Source organism: Pseudonaja textilis, chromosome 2 (genome assembly GCF_049901715.1).
Source record: "Pseudonaja textilis isolate UNSWEBS1 chromosome 2, rPseTex1.2, whole genome shotgun sequence".
Lineage (NCBI taxonomy): Eukaryota > Metazoa > Chordata > Lepidosauria > Squamata > Elapidae > Pseudonaja > Pseudonaja textilis.
This window is the reverse complement of record NC_141991.1, coordinates 138,555,939-138,570,724: the sequence shown is the minus strand read 5'-3', so window position 1 is coordinate 138,570,724 and position 14,786 is coordinate 138,555,939. Positions and strand designations below refer to the sequence as shown.

Here is a 14,786-nt window from a genome sequence, read left to right as displayed (position 1 = left end):
GCAGGAAAAGAGTTGTGTCATCACCTTGCAAGGAAAGAGTCAGGCTGCTATAAAAGGTAGAGAAGCAAGGAGATTTTGGAGGTTTTTAAAAATGAGTTCCTTTGGTTGCAAGGAGAGAGGAGCTAAAGTGTCAGCAATTTATTCCCACTAATTTTACCTAAAACCACAAACAAGCACATAGGGCTCAGGGTGAGGCTTCTCCCTCTGCTCTTCCCTTCCCCCCAAAAAATGTTTTAAGTTTTGTGTCAGGAAGAAATCTAACTGGTGAAGCACTGTATATAGGATTTGAGGCTCTGTATATCTTTCAGTGCAGCCAGAGAAACTGAAATGGGATAGCAGCTCTTAAAATACTCTGCGATTCAAAAAAAACAATTGAAATAAATTTTTCCATACCTGGACTTTTTTTTTGGGGGGGGGGGGAGCTTTAACCCTAATTTACTTATCAATAAAAACTCACCGCACTGCAGATTGTGTTCTTTGATATTGCCTTGCAACGAGGATGAATAAGCCACAATATAATCATTATCTATGATCAATAAGATCACAGTTACCAACAAGTTTGAGGAAGCGGGGGGCGGGGGTCTCTCGGTTTCAAAAAGCACGCTTCGGGAGACAAGAGCATCACAATCACGTCCCCCACCACCGCCACACACAGGCCACAACCCCGGGAGGTAGGGACGATCGGGTAGGGGTTTTGAATCGGGGCTCTCGGTTCTTACATCGGCGTTCTTTCGGGTACCCCTGCCTTGCTTTCAACGGGTCACCTCGAAGTAAGTCCGGGTTTGTTGGTTTGTTTTCACAAAATCCTACACTCAAGCAACGAACGTTATACGACAAGAAGGCAGTTCTTCGTCCGGTGCAGCCCCCACCCCGCCCTCCTCCACAGAAAAAAAACAACTTCAGCTTTTGGACTCCGTGGGGAGTGGGTCTCCTTGCCGGAATTGGTCCTTGCCTTTCCGAGGAGTAGAGGGGAACCGCGGCGGAGAAACGCCGGTCGGGCTTTTTGGCAGCCCGCAGCCACACCCTCCCGGCTGGCGGCAGTCCAACCGGGCTGGCTACACCTGGCGCGGAAGGAGGCCCGGCGAGCCGTGGGCAGGACGCGGCATTTAAGACGCGCTCGGCTGCAGCGCGCTGTTTCCGAGTGCTCAGCCCGGTCGGTGCACGATGCTCCTCGCTCGCTGCCTGGGGACGGCGCTCCTGCTTTTGCTGGCCCCGACGACGGGATGCGGGGCGGCCGTGGCGGCGGCTGCTGCTGCTGCGTCGGAGCCCGACGGCGACATAGAGGCCGCTTGCCCTCCTCCTCCTTCTTCTTCTTCTCCGGCCGGCTGCGATTCCCGTGAGAGCGACCGTAAAGCGACTTGCGACGACGAGAAAGCCTGTGGAGTCCGGGAGGAGGGCGAATCCTGTGGTGTCTACACGTCCAGCTGCGGGCCCGGGCTGCGCTGCGTCCCTCGGCCAGGCGAGCGCACGCCTTTGCAAGCCCTGTTGCGCGGGAAGGGCGTCTGCTTGGCCCCGCAACCCAAGAAAGGAGGCGGCAAGAACCAGACGGAGATGGAGCCCGTTGCAGGTGGGGCGGGGGGCCGTGGGCCGGTTTTGGTAACCTCCGGAGAGTGGGGTGGGGGGACCCTGACTTGCTGCGGTGAGATTAGCAAGCGGTATGATTTAATGGCGCGGGGAAAAAACACTGGAAAAAGAATAGTTTTTGTGCTTAAGCAAAAGAAGTCTGAAGGCCAATTGCAACAGCTCTGTTATTACTGTTATACAGCCCGTCGATGGTTGCTAGTGAGGAAATGGCTCCAGCTTGGAATAAGGAGCGCTCTTACTGCAAAGGAAGCTCTTGTTGAACGCAGCCGGGTTTGGGGGTTTGCTGCTGAATAAGGAATTGGGGTTTGCATTGCAGAGATAAAATATGGTGGGCTGGGCTGTTGTATTCCAACTCTAAGTGTATGCTCGCTCCATATCCTGCCGCCCCCAATTTTATTTCTCTGTGATCTTACTTTATACTTACTTTATAAAAGAAATGTGAATCGCAGCGGTTTTACGACCGGCCGCGTGAGGAATTTCCGCGGTTTTTTTTTTAAAGGTATAATTGGGCGACTGAACTTTTAAAAGTTCTCGCTTTTATCTTCCCCGTCTTTTATGTATACTCCTTGCGTTCAGAAAGGAACTAGAACTCCCTCAGACCAGACTCAGCGCTGAAGTTCATGTTTCTTGAGGACTAGAAGCTTCTCGGGTTCTCCTGGTTTCTCTTCGCATTAATGTCGAGGTTCTGCTCTGAACAAGAAGAAATGGAGTTCTTGACATTTTGAAACTGAGTGGAATTACTTTTGGGAGGCTTCCTCCCTTGCCCAATACGAAATTCTCCTGGATGTAGAAGATGAAAGGCAATGCCTTCTGTGTACAGAGAAACAGGGATATTTTAGTTGGGAGGGCATTATTTATTTAAAGAATTCAGAATAACATTTGAACCTTGGAGGTCTTCTAGTCCAACCCCCTGCCCAAGCAGGAGTCTCTATACCATTTTGGGACAAATGGCCGTCCAATCTCTTTTTAAAAAGAGATTGAGATTTATTTATTTAATATATTTGAATAAGAGATTTATTTATTTAAACGTAGCTCCAGTTTTAAGCAACCTTGGAGCTCCTTGTCATACTTTTTGCTTAAAATGAATACCATATTCATTGTCAAGAGGGTGATAGGGACTATTTCCTTTTGCTAGCGCATCATCCTCTCCTGTGGAAGAACCTATCCTGTAAGGCAGTCTTCCTCAACCTGATGCCCCTGGGCTGCATCTAGCTGATATTCCTAACCCCCTGAGTAACAATCCCAGCTCATCTGACAGTAGTAGCAGAGGCAGCTTTAAGAGGATCCCAGCCATTAAATTCATGGGAAGATCCCTGAATATGTGTGTGTATGTGTGTGTGTGTGTGTGGTTTTTCACTTCTGAAATGCAAGTATCCACTAGCTTGTGGTGGACAGAAACGCACTCTGGGAAAGGGAGGGGTCAGATTTGATCTCAGTTAATGCAAGTGGAGGCTGGATCTGCCATTACTTGTCTTGTCCCTCTTTTATTGGCTTTGGTTTATGCCTAGAAATTTTAGGTCCTACAACCATCCCCTGGGCTCTAGTGCAGGGGTCTCCAACCTTAGCAACTTTAAGCCTGGTGGACTTCAACTCCCAGAATTCCCCAGCCAGCAAAGCTGGGAATTTTGGGAGTTGAAGTCCACCAGGCTTAAAGTTGCCATGGTTGGAGACCCCTGCTCTAATGTACTGATACTGGTTTGTGGCAAAAGGACCAGCAACCTATGGCACCTTGCCTAACTAACATGGGGGTGCATTCTCAGAGGCTGATATTGGTTGTGACTTCAATTGCACGGAAGCAGGTGTAGACTGAAAATAGGCAACCTTGTGGTAATGAACTTTCCTTCCTTATCAGTATCTGAAAATGAGCTATGCCACCAAGTGATGCCTGGCTGGCTGGCTGGCTGCTGGGCTATGCCCATAGATTCAGACTTCAGCAGGAAAACAGGGCTAAGAAAAGTTTATGTGAATAATCTTCTAAAAATTAAAAATATCAATAGAGGAGCAGTGGGCAAAAGAACTTAAAATTCCTGGACTGGTAATTTCCATTTTGGAAGATAAAAATGCGAAGAAACAGCCCAATGCACAGGCAGTTGTACCTACCACAACTAAATCACTTTAAATGGCACTAAATCACCTTAAATGGCACAGGTGCTCCTAAATAAAAAAAAATACAGAAAGATAATAGAAGGAAGAGTGGCAACTACTGGTGTTTGGTGGCAAAGGCTTATGCTAAACTGCCTAGATCTAAAATATTTTGTCTGCTAAATTTCAGATCTCATCTTAGTCTGCCTAATCATGAATAGTGTGTGGGTGGTGGAGTCCAACACAATTGAAGGACTCTGGGTTGGAAAAACTAGTTACAATGATCTTTAATGATCCTATAGCAGTTGTGTAGGCAGTCTTCCAAGTTACGACTGCAGTTGAGCCCAAAATTTCTGTTGCTAAGTGAGACTTTTTTTGTGATTTTTGCTCCATTTTATGACTTCTCTTGCCACATTTGTTAAGTGAATCACTGATCAGTTAGTAACCCGGTTATTAAGTGAATCTGGCTTCCGCATTGACTTTGCTTGTCAGAAGGTTCCAAAAGGAGATCACAGGATCTTGAGACACGGCAGTGGTCATAAATGTGCCAAGCATCTGAATTTTGATTACACAATCACAGGGATGCTGGAGAGGTCGTAACTGTGAAAAAAACAGTCACGTCACTTTTTTCAGTGTAACTTTGAACAATCACTAAGTGAACTTTCATAAGTGCAGGACTATCTGTATAGGCTAAACTCCCAAACCTCTCATATTCATTCTGGAATTCTTGTGCTGTTTGGGGCTACCACTCCTGTCAACCAGTGTCCTTAACTGTGCTGCCTGAGGCTGTTTGTGGTTCTGCTCCCTCAACACAGAGGCTCCATATTAAGCTTGAGGAGCAGATCTGAGCTCCATCCCTCATAGGGATCCCTTCTTCTCCATCTTCCTTGAGAAGTTTTGTGTTTCAAAGCAATGAATTAGGCTATCAACCCATCAGAAGCACGCACCATCCTTTCTGTTCTCTCTTCCTTGATTCAATGAACCCAGCTTTCCACAAGAAAGGAGCTTCGAAAGTGGTTGGCTGGGGATTGGTCTGACCACTGTATTGGGAAGGAGCCTTTGATTTTTCTAGTCAGCTGGCCCCGATTCACATGGTTGGAAGTATCCTCCTTGGATCTTCGGTTATTTTTTTCTTTTCCAATGCTCAGTGGCTTATTTAGAAAAAGATTCCCACACCCCTACCTCAAAACTTCAAGCAGTGAGATTTCTGTTCTTGGGGCTGTTGGGCTGGGAGTAAACTCTGCATCTGGGAAAAACCAATGCTATTTTCCTTAAGCTGTGGAACAGAGTGTCTCTCTTGTTTGTTAGGATTTATGAGTTATTCAGAGCAATATAGAAACAGAGTCCAAGGCAGTTTCCTTAGCAAAAGTATAATAACTGAAGCATCTTTTTTTTTAAAAAAAGGGAAAAAAACCCTTGTTTTAGTCCTAGGCCATTTGTGATCATCTTCTTTCACTTCCCCAGCTATGGAATCGACTCAAGAAAACCTTCTCCTTCATGCCCATTGCTCTAATCTTAAAAACGATGTACCAGAGAACAGTCACCAGGGGCTTAGTGCCCAGAAAATAGCCTAGAAAATAGTTTGATCCCAGATTATTCAGAGCTTTAATGGCTATTACCTTTCATGCAACCATCATAAATAGTGCCACTGGCAAGCATCTGAATCACAATCATGTTACCACACAGATGCTGCAATGGTCATAAGTGCGAGGACCGGTCATTTTTTTTCAACGGAGTTGTAACTTTGAACGGTCGCTAAATGAATTATTGTATTTCAAAGGCAGCCTGTACTTCACAACTGCTTTGTTTCTGTCATCAACCTGACAGGTGCACCTTTGTAGATGGCAGTGTTGATTGATGCTATTTTAAAAAATAATTTATTTCTAGAACCAGCCTTCTTTCATCCTCTTGTCCTCCTTATGTGTCTTGTCTCTTAAAATTCCAAAATGGCACCTTGGAAATTAGGAAGAATTCTCCTTCAACAGTCTCTAGTGCCAGTGAAATGCCAACATTAACAGTTTCAAGCAAAAAATACTGTGTATTTGTTTTATTTATAGATGCTTCATTGGCTTTAGTGACAAAAAGAGTAGCTTCAGAGGTTAGAAGAATTAACATAAACCCATGGAAATTAAATTTCCAGTGTGTGGCACTGTCTATTAGCTGAGATGAGGAAAGAACTCAGTTTTCTTTTTGCTTTTTTTGACAAGTAGTTGCTGAAGCTCTAATTTTGTTCAAGATGGCTTCATGGATAAAAGCCAGGAATAGTGGATGGGTGGTTAAAAATGCAGGAGCCAGCTGCTGTATGCCAGGCATGGCAACCATGTTTTGCTAGTGTCCTGTAAGATTGGATGAATCCTTATAGACTTATACCTTGTCTCTAAGAAAGAGAAATAATAAAGCCAGAGCCTTGGAATGGAACATTATGGCACTAACGTTCTCTGGGTTCCCCAGACTTCTAGATTGAGTAAATGCTACCGATTCTGGAGAAAAAAAGCTCATATGAAAACATGGGAAAGCATTCAGAGATTCTAGTGCAAGAATGTTGTTATAGCATCTTTTAGTTCTGTTATTATCTTCTATCACTTCTTTGCCTGGCTGCATGATTGCATTTGTGCAAATTGCTTCATATAATTCACCTTTTCTATCATTCAAATATTTGCACATTAACAGATGAATGTTTTTTACTATAACTGACATCTTTAAAGAAAGGAACTTATTTCTTTCAAGTGTTTTGTTCTAGCTGGCTGTTTTCCTTCCTCCTTCAAATTGACAAAATCTTAAGGCAGACTGCTCTGAGCTGATATTTTCTGGGTAGGTTAGGGAAAGAATATCATTGGAGTGAGTTTTAATTTTTTACATCTGGAGAGCCCAGGTTGGGAAGGGCTGCCCTCAGCCTCTTAATTTGGAGGTTGTAAGGAAAGCCAGCAGTGCTAATAGAACTTGTGGTCAGCAAGTCATGCAAATGATGCACTTAATGATACATTTTTATCCTCAATTAAATTTAGGATATTTTTAGGATTTTTTAGGTGGGGGGAAGAGATTGTACTTTCAGCTGAGTATTATTCGGAGTAAATGTACAGTATGTTTTAAATGAGCAGAAACTATCTTATAATATAGAATATTTTTTGTAAATCCATCAGAACGCTACCCTTACGTCTTTAAAGCTTCTAGCTTTTGTTAGGGCAGGAAAATTCTATAAAAGCTGTTTCGTATGTGAGCGGCTCAGAAAGTTTAATGAATAGTTATCTCTGTGGGTTCATAGACATTCAGCATTAGTCTGTCCCCCTTCCCCCCCAAAAAGCAATGACAATTAGAAAAGTCCTAGCATTCATTCCATTAGACCAGGAGTGTCATACTTGCGGCATCACAGTAGTCATGTGACATATTGCAACTTTTCCCCCTTTCGCTAAACCTGGCGTGGGCGTGGCCAGCGTGTAACGCATCCAGCCCATGGGCCTTCAGTTTGACCGCCCTGCATTAGACCAAGCTCCTGAGGTCTAAGTAGTAATTTCTAGTGTTCCTAATTAATCTGACAAGTTTCTTTACTTGTAGCATCTGAGTTGCTTTACTTTCATGAAATTGCTGCAAGGATATTATAATCAACAAACCCTCTTTCTGCCTTGCAGTGGTCAATTATTGCCATTTTTTCCTGGAATACAGGTAGTCCTCAACTTACAACAGTTCATTTAGTGACTGAAGTTACAACAGGTGTTGAAAAAAGTGACTTATGACTGATTTTCATACTTAATGACCATTGCCGTACCCCCATGGTCACATGATTAAAATTCAGACGAAGGGGAACTGGTTCCTATTGATGACCATTGCTGTCTCCCAGGGCTCATTGTTCTCCTTTTGCCACCTTGTAACAAGCAAAGTCAGTTAAGAACTATGTGTTAACTAACTTAACAATTGCAGTGATTCACTTAACAATTGTGGTAAGATAAGTCATAAAATGGGGCAAAAGTCACTTGACAAATGTTTCACTTTGCAACAATTTTTTTTTTTTTGAATGGATTGGGAAACAATCTGCAGATGGTATCTGTTAGATGGACGTTAGGTTAAAAACCAGGCCTCTTCCCAAAGCTTGCTTGGGTGACAATCGTTCTTCATTCTTTGGTTTTGAAAATAAGATCTTAATCATGCCTTGGTGGTTTTTTTTTAGTCAAATCTATTTCCATCAAAGACGAGAGAGACAGATCCTTTCCTTGGGAAAAACTAGATAATTCTCATGAGTGAATCTTTAAATAAATAAGTAATGTACTTGCTATTCAACACAGGGGTTTCTAGGCTGTCTTCAGAATCAGAAAGGAGGCAGTCAAGGATGGAATCAGATAACCTGCATCCAGTAGGTGTGCAGGATTACATCTTCATGCATCAGAGATTTGTGCACAAGGACCTACAATTGAACTAACAGTGTTAAAAATAGCTCCATGGGCTGGCACAAAAAAATCCCAAATGGGGAGTATCTGTTGTGAGAAAAACTTTTGATGCTTTCCTATAAAGAATACTAGCACTTGAGGTCTCTTTAACCTGTCAACAAGTTAGGTAATTTAGAAAGCAGGAAAAGAAGTTAACTTTGAATATAAAATTTGAGTTGGGGAGGGGTTCTGTGCATCATCTGGAGATTCTGGCTGTCGGAGTCTCTAACAAAATCTGGTTTTTGAATTATTGTAAGATCTGTAAGGTCTAAGGGCTGTCAAAATATTTACAGACCCCTCACATCTCGGACATAAACTGTTTCAACTCCTTCTCTAAAAACGATGCTATAGAGCACTGCACACCAGAACAGCTAGACACAAGAACAGTTTTTTTCCCAAAAGCCATCCCTCTGCTAAACAAATAATTACCTCAACACTGTTCAACTATTTACAAAGTCTGCACTATTATTACTGTTAATCTTCTCATCACTCCTTATCACCCATCCCCTCCCACTTGTGATTGTAGGACTGTAACTTTGTCGCTTGTATCTTTACGATTTATATGGACTGTTTCCGAGTATGATTGATTGCTTATTGTACCCTATGACTATCTTTAAGTGTTGTACATTATGATTCATGATTCTTAACGAATGCATCTTTTCTTTTATGTATACTGAGAGTATTTATACCAAGACAAATTCCTTGTGTGTCCAGTCACACTTGGCCAATAAATTCTATCTATCCTGAAGAGAAAGTTCAGTAATCTAGAATCCCGAGGCTGTTCTTGCTGTTTGGTGCTAGCCTGGTGGTGCCGTTAATGGGTTGAGAGACCCTGAATTGTGGAGAGAGGCCTTAAGGGGAAGGTCATACTTTAGTTAATTGTAGATGTGGAAAGAGCAAGTAATTTTCATGAAGGTGGTGGTTCCTGTAAAAAGCAGAAGCCAGAAAAAGGAAGATTGATGATTGATTTTGAAAACTAAACCAGACTGCAGAGAAACACTCTCTAGGAAAAATATCATTCAACAGATAGTCCTTGATATATGATGGAAATTCATTTCAGTTGTGGTCATAAATCAGTATGGTTGAAATGCAAGTGACTGGACCCAATTTTATGACAATTTTTATTATCTTTGTTAAATCACATGGTCATTAAGTGAATCCAGCCTTTCTCCTGACTTCGCTTGTCAGGAGCTGGTTGCGAAGCTCACAAATCGTCATCACTTAACTGCAAGCTGCTTGCAACCATCATCAGTGTGAAGCAGTTGCCCAATGACCAAATTGTGATCATATTATCATCGGGGTGGTGCGACAGTTGTGACTTCAAGGACAATTTGCAAGTCTTTTTTTCAAAAGCCATGGTATCTTCAAACGATCGTTAAACAAAAGGTCCATAAATTAAGGACTATCTGTAAGGTGTCCCCATAGGTGAGGCAATAGAGCAGCGGCTTGAAATGCTACTGGCAGCTCCATTTTAAGCTTTGGGTGGTGTGGCCAAGAGTGCAATGTATGCAGCTTGCAGCTTGTTCAGCAACAACAAATTTAGATGCTTGGCCTGCATTTACAACCACAGGATACATTTCAACTCCCACCACCACCACCGATCTCCACCCTGCTCTGTCTTTTTGGCTATCCTCCTGTGCCACCTGCTTACGAACCTTCGCTATTTTAATTCCTCTCACAGCTGATATGGCAACTGTTGGTCAGTGTGCACCCTTGTGAAATAATGCAACTCCAGCAGCTGCTTTGCCCAGGTATATTTCTGTGGCGCAGTGGTTAGAGTGCAGTACTGCAAGCTACTTCTGCAGCCAGCTGTCTACAATTTGGCAGTTCAAATCCCACCAGGCTCAAGGTCGACTCAACCTTCCATCCTTCTGAGGTGTGTAAAATGAGGACGCGAATTGTTGGGGGCAATAGGCTGACTCTGTAAACCGCTTAGAGAGGGCTGTAAAGCACTATAAAGCAGTATATAAGTCTAAGTGCTATTTCTATATCACATCTGCAGGAGGAGGAAGAAGACAGCAAAAGTCAGCTAGGGGCAGCAAAATGCAGGGTGACTAAAAGGGGCAGAAGTAATAGTAGAGATAGTTGAGGGTAGGGGACTACAGGCTAGGGTGAATGCGGTAGGGCAGAAGAGTTGGTGGCACAGTCCTGGCCTAATTGATCACATCCGGGACTTGCTGGAACTGCCGTTGCTCAGTGGTGTGGTCACATGATGTTTCATCTCACAACTGCAGCAATTTCAATTCTGGCCCCCATTAGGACTGTTAAATGAGGACTTCCTGTATATGGAGATGAGCCTGTGTGATCAAGCGGTTAAGACATCAGGCTAGAAATCATGCGTTCTAGTGTGCCTTAGCCATGAAGGATGACCTTGGACCAGTCATTTTCTCTCAGGACCTTGGAAAGACACAATGGCAAACCATTTCTGAAAACCATTGCTAGAAAGACCGCAAGGACTTGTCAGGCAGTCTGCAAGAGTCTGACATGATTAGCCAATTAGATGGAAAGAAAAAAAACCCTGTATATACACACTGATTGGATTGTCTTTCCTAGAGGTGCATAAAGATGCACAAGCAATTCATATGCATACACCTTGATTTTTAGATCCTCCCTGTCTCCTTATCTCTTTCACACACACATATCCTCATTAGACTCTGGAGAAAGTACTGCATATAACGCACTGCAGCTACATCCTGTGGCCACTGCTGGTAACAACACTGACATTAATTTTTATCTTATTTTTTCTAACCCAGCAGAATGATATAAAGGGAGAAATAATATAAAGGGAGTTGGAATGCTGCCTGTTCCATCAGAAGTATTTATTTACTTATTTATTTTCACTAACACACTACTTAATTCTGTGGACCAAGGGTGGTTTACAAACACTAAGAATAGATCATTCACAAAACACCAAAAGTTTGAATGGAGTTGGTGACATGCGAATGCAATTAAAATACAAAGAAGCATACATTAAACTAACTGGGCAGTCCCTTAAGGATTAGAAGCCAGTATCTTTTATAAACTTCTCCTTAAAGGTGGTGCAAAATTGTTCTTCCGTACCAGTTGTGATAAAATCCTGAAATGCTGTAGTGAAGAGGGCTGAAGTTGAATATTTCTGCCCTTGCCTTTAAAAAAATGAGGGGAAAAAAAGCTGAATTCTGTTTCTGTTCCTCTAGGTGATGTCAGAAGGGAAAATTACCAGACAGATAATCCAACCCCAGAACCTCTCCTCCTTCAGATCCAAGAACCTTTGCCAGATGTGGTGGACAAATCCCAGATACAACAGGACCCCCTAAATAATGGTATTAAACAGGAATTGGATATGGTGAGTGAAGTGAGAGGCCTGATCTTGGGCACCAAGCCCTGGAAGAGAATAAATGGGGCTGCCTTTGCCTTCTTCTCGTGCCTTGCTGGAATTCATGCATCTTGCCCTCTGCAGTCTTTGCTTCCTAGCAGTGCTGAGACTTACGAAACCAAGAGTCCTGCGCATCATTGCTTTTCAGGGCAATCTGCATCTCAATTTCCCTCTCCCAATCTGCATATTCAGCAAAGCATGTAGTTTTGTAGTGCATGTGAGATTGCCAAGAAGTTGCTTTTTAAAGATCCCCAAATACATATAGTGGATTAAAAGGCAGCATGCTAGGGAGAAAGAGTCACCAGCCGAACATGATTGCTTTTGTTGCATAGAGCAGCTGTCACCAACCTTTTCAGCTTGGGGAACAGGTGCGGGAGAAGGGGATGGTTCTGTGTGAGTGGCAGTTGCGTGTCCTCACAGCTTGCACAAATGGAGTTTCATGTATGAGTGTGCATGCCCACTGCTTGCGCAAATGGAGCTGTGCGCATGTGCCACTTGGTCGCTGCTTATGCAACCGAGTTCTGAACGGGCCATGGCCCAGTTTTGGGGACCCCTGGCATCGAGTGCTGCTAACGTTACCTAGAGCCAAATACCTATATTTAAGGCCTGCCCATCCTCGGGCAGTGCAATGTTTTCCCCCTTTCAATCACTAACTTGTTCTTCCTTTCACAGGGTCCCTGCCGCCTGCATTTGGAAGCCATCTTGCAGGAGCTGAAAGCCCCCCTCTACATGAATGGTGAAGATATCTTCATTCCCAACTGTGACACCAAAGGCTTTTATAGGCGGAAGCAGGTATCTACTTTAAACATGGTTTAAAGCAAAGGAAGCTGTTCCGGGTCTTTGAGGGAAGATGTACTCATGCAGGCAAAACTCGGCTTTGGGCTGGAATGTCAAAGAAACTCGTGCAGAGAGTGAGTTTCCCACAGTGGGAGAAAGAGTTGCAATGTGTCCAAAGCCCAGTGAGCTTGCTGGTGGCTCTCCAGTTTGCATTAGAGCAATAACACAAAATTGCCAGTCTTGCTCCTTATACATTATGTTAAGTTGTTGCTTGAAGTTCAGTGGAGAAAGCCCCAATTCCTGGGTTCACCCATTGTACAAACCCACCCTGGTGGCATTTATGGGAACTTTTGGCTCCTTCCTCCTACTTTTTAAAAGCATCAGCAATGGGCAGTGCAGGATGGGATTTAAAGAGTAGCAAGGGATTCTCATTGAAGTGTCATGGCTTAAAATAGTATTTCTCAATTTCATCAGCTTCAGCTCCCGAATTGAACGGGAGGGGGAGGGGCGCTTCTGGTTAGGACCTTTTGTGGCTCTTTTGAGTGTTGAAGGTTGCCGACCCCTGCCTTAGTTCTTTCAGCTTTCTATGAAAGAGATCAAGATTAGAGAAATGGCTTCCTTTTTAAATACAGGTTAGCCATTGCTTGTTTCAGCAGCAGCTATACTGAGTAGCAAATAAGTTTTATTGTGATCTTCAAATGAGCCATCTTTTTTTTACATATAAAAGCATAATTGTAAAGAAATCCAGTCTTCTACAGCGGGGGTAGTTTCACTGTTGTTCTATATTTTCAAGGAATGTCAATTTGCTATTGAAAAGGGTCTTGTCTTCTCCATAGTGCCGGACCTCCAAAGGTCAGAAGAGAGGCCGCTGCTGGTGTGTGGATAAGAGAGGCCATCGGTTGGAGGGGCTGGAAGAGAGCCCCCTCTGCCTGCTTGCTAACAATGACTGAGGATGCAGAGGCCACCGTGGTCCAACAGAATTCTTGACTGAGGGGACTCGTCTTATCAGAACAGTCATGGAAAATGTTTGCTTGTAATTTATTGCACAGTTGTTGCCTTGTTGGGATCCTGCCTTCCTTGGGATAACTTTGGAGCTCTTACGGTGTCTGATAATACTCTACAAGACTGCTCAGACTGGGGTCTTGTAACTGCATGACCGAAGAGGGGTGTTGAATAAGCTACCAGTAGTTGCGTTACAGCAATAATGCTGGCACTTGAATCAATTCTCTTATACCAGTAAAAATGCTTATACCAGTAAAGGAACAAGAATAGCCAGTTCCTGGAGGTTGCAGTATGTATACTTGGGCTACCTTCTATAAAATATGTAGGGAGATCAGGATTTATCTTATACATGCTACCAAAGTAGATGTTTTTTATTGAAGGGGTTTTAACAACACGATTGTAGTACTCATTAAGGGTGACGGAGGAGGAAGTAAAATGTGACCAAGTTTTTAATGGCCAACATCTGCAATTGAAGCAAGATAAAGAAAGTGATACAGATACTGGAAATGAGATGTATGGAAGTTTTAGCTGTAGCTTTACTCTTTTTGCATTCTCCCTTCTGTTCTGTTTCATGGCTCTCCCCAGCATATCTTTTAAAGAGTTATCTGGATGACAGGAAAACCTGAAGCTGCCTTCCATGCAGAAAAGCAGTGGATGATGGATTGTCCCCATTTGCCATAACGTGCTTTAATTTAATGTGTTTAAAGTCTCTATTTCTGTATGTTTTACTATATGTTTGGTTTCAATAAATAGGATGATTATGCCATTTTAATGAACGATTTGCTGATACTTTAAATCCCTGATGTGAGGAAGCTAAAATTACTTCGTTTGGAGAGAACTTTTTTAAACACCATGTTGCATTCAAAATTTAATCTTCACTGGCATGTGGAATTAATAGTTCTTTGTAACTGACAGATTGCTTGCTTATAAAACATGAAGTAGCTAGTTAATAATTGAGAGGTTTTATTTACTTCCAAATGGGCTCTTTAAGATAAGAGGCTAGCAGTATCAAGTATTTTGCTGGGTAGAGATTTGAAAACAAAGCTAGTATAGAAACATGGAATGGAAAAACAAAGGCCCAAATTATGCAGCTGGTAAGAAGGGCAGGCTGTCCAAATGGATGCTGTCTTTCAGATCAGCACAATGGATCTGGTTTCCTGTATGTAAACAAATCATTTGTTGTATCTCCTGGATGCTAGAAAATTTTGAGTTTGCATACAGCAGGGGTGTCAAACTTGCGGGACGGATGTGTCACATGCTGGCCCTGCCCCCACCTGGATAAGCAAAGGGCGGAAAAATCCAAATACGTCATGTGACACCGTGAGTTTGACACCCCTGGCATACAATATTCATCTCAATAGCCATAGTCAGCACAAGTATTTAGGATACCTGATTTGTGTTGGGTGAGGGGGGTGGAATTAGCTCATTTGACAGGATGAACACAACATTAAAAGCTTTATGGAGAAAATAACTGGAATATTGGGCAATAATGTTGGACAATAATATGCAATTGTAATTAATTGCAAAACTTGCCTAAAGTGGAAAAATGATCGAGCTCACATCTGTGC

General features: G+C 43.0%; 1 protein-coding gene across 2 annotated transcripts; it reads left to right on the top strand.

Moving 5' to 3' along the window:
- The first annotated feature begins 658 nt into the window (after positions 1 to 658).
- IGFBP6 (insulin like growth factor binding protein 6) lies at positions 659 to 13,990 on the top strand. 2 transcript variants are annotated; one of them, XM_026713753.2, is made up of 4 exons: positions 659 to 1,567; positions 11,261 to 11,409; positions 12,112 to 12,231; positions 13,053 to 13,990. In XM_026713753.2, exons 1-4 carry the CDS (start codon positions 1,165 to 1,167, stop codon positions 13,164 to 13,166), a joined length of 786 nt encoding a protein of 261 aa, XP_026569538.1. In that variant the 5' UTR covers positions 659 to 1,164; the 3' UTR covers positions 13,167 to 13,990. The 2 variants fall into 2 exon arrangements, with proteins under 2 accessions (XP_026569538.1, XP_087781607.1); XM_087925481.1 differs by having other exon boundaries at positions 883 to 1,582; positions 11,291 to 11,409.
- The last annotated feature ends 796 nt before the right edge of the window (positions 13,991 to 14,786 follow it).

Coding starts and splice junctions, on each gene's coding strand:
- IGFBP6 (XM_026713753.2), top strand. CDS start 1,165: ATGCTCCTCGCTCGCTGCCTGGGGACGGCGCTCCTGCTTTTGCTGGCC. Junction 11,410..12,111: donor TTAAACAGGAATTGGATATG/GTGAGTGAAGTG, acceptor TTCCTTTCACAG/GGTCCCTGCCGCCTGCATTT. Junction 12,232..13,052: donor GCTTTTATAGGCGGAAGCAG/GTATCTACTTTA, acceptor TCTTCTCCATAG/TGCCGGACCTCCAAAGGTCA.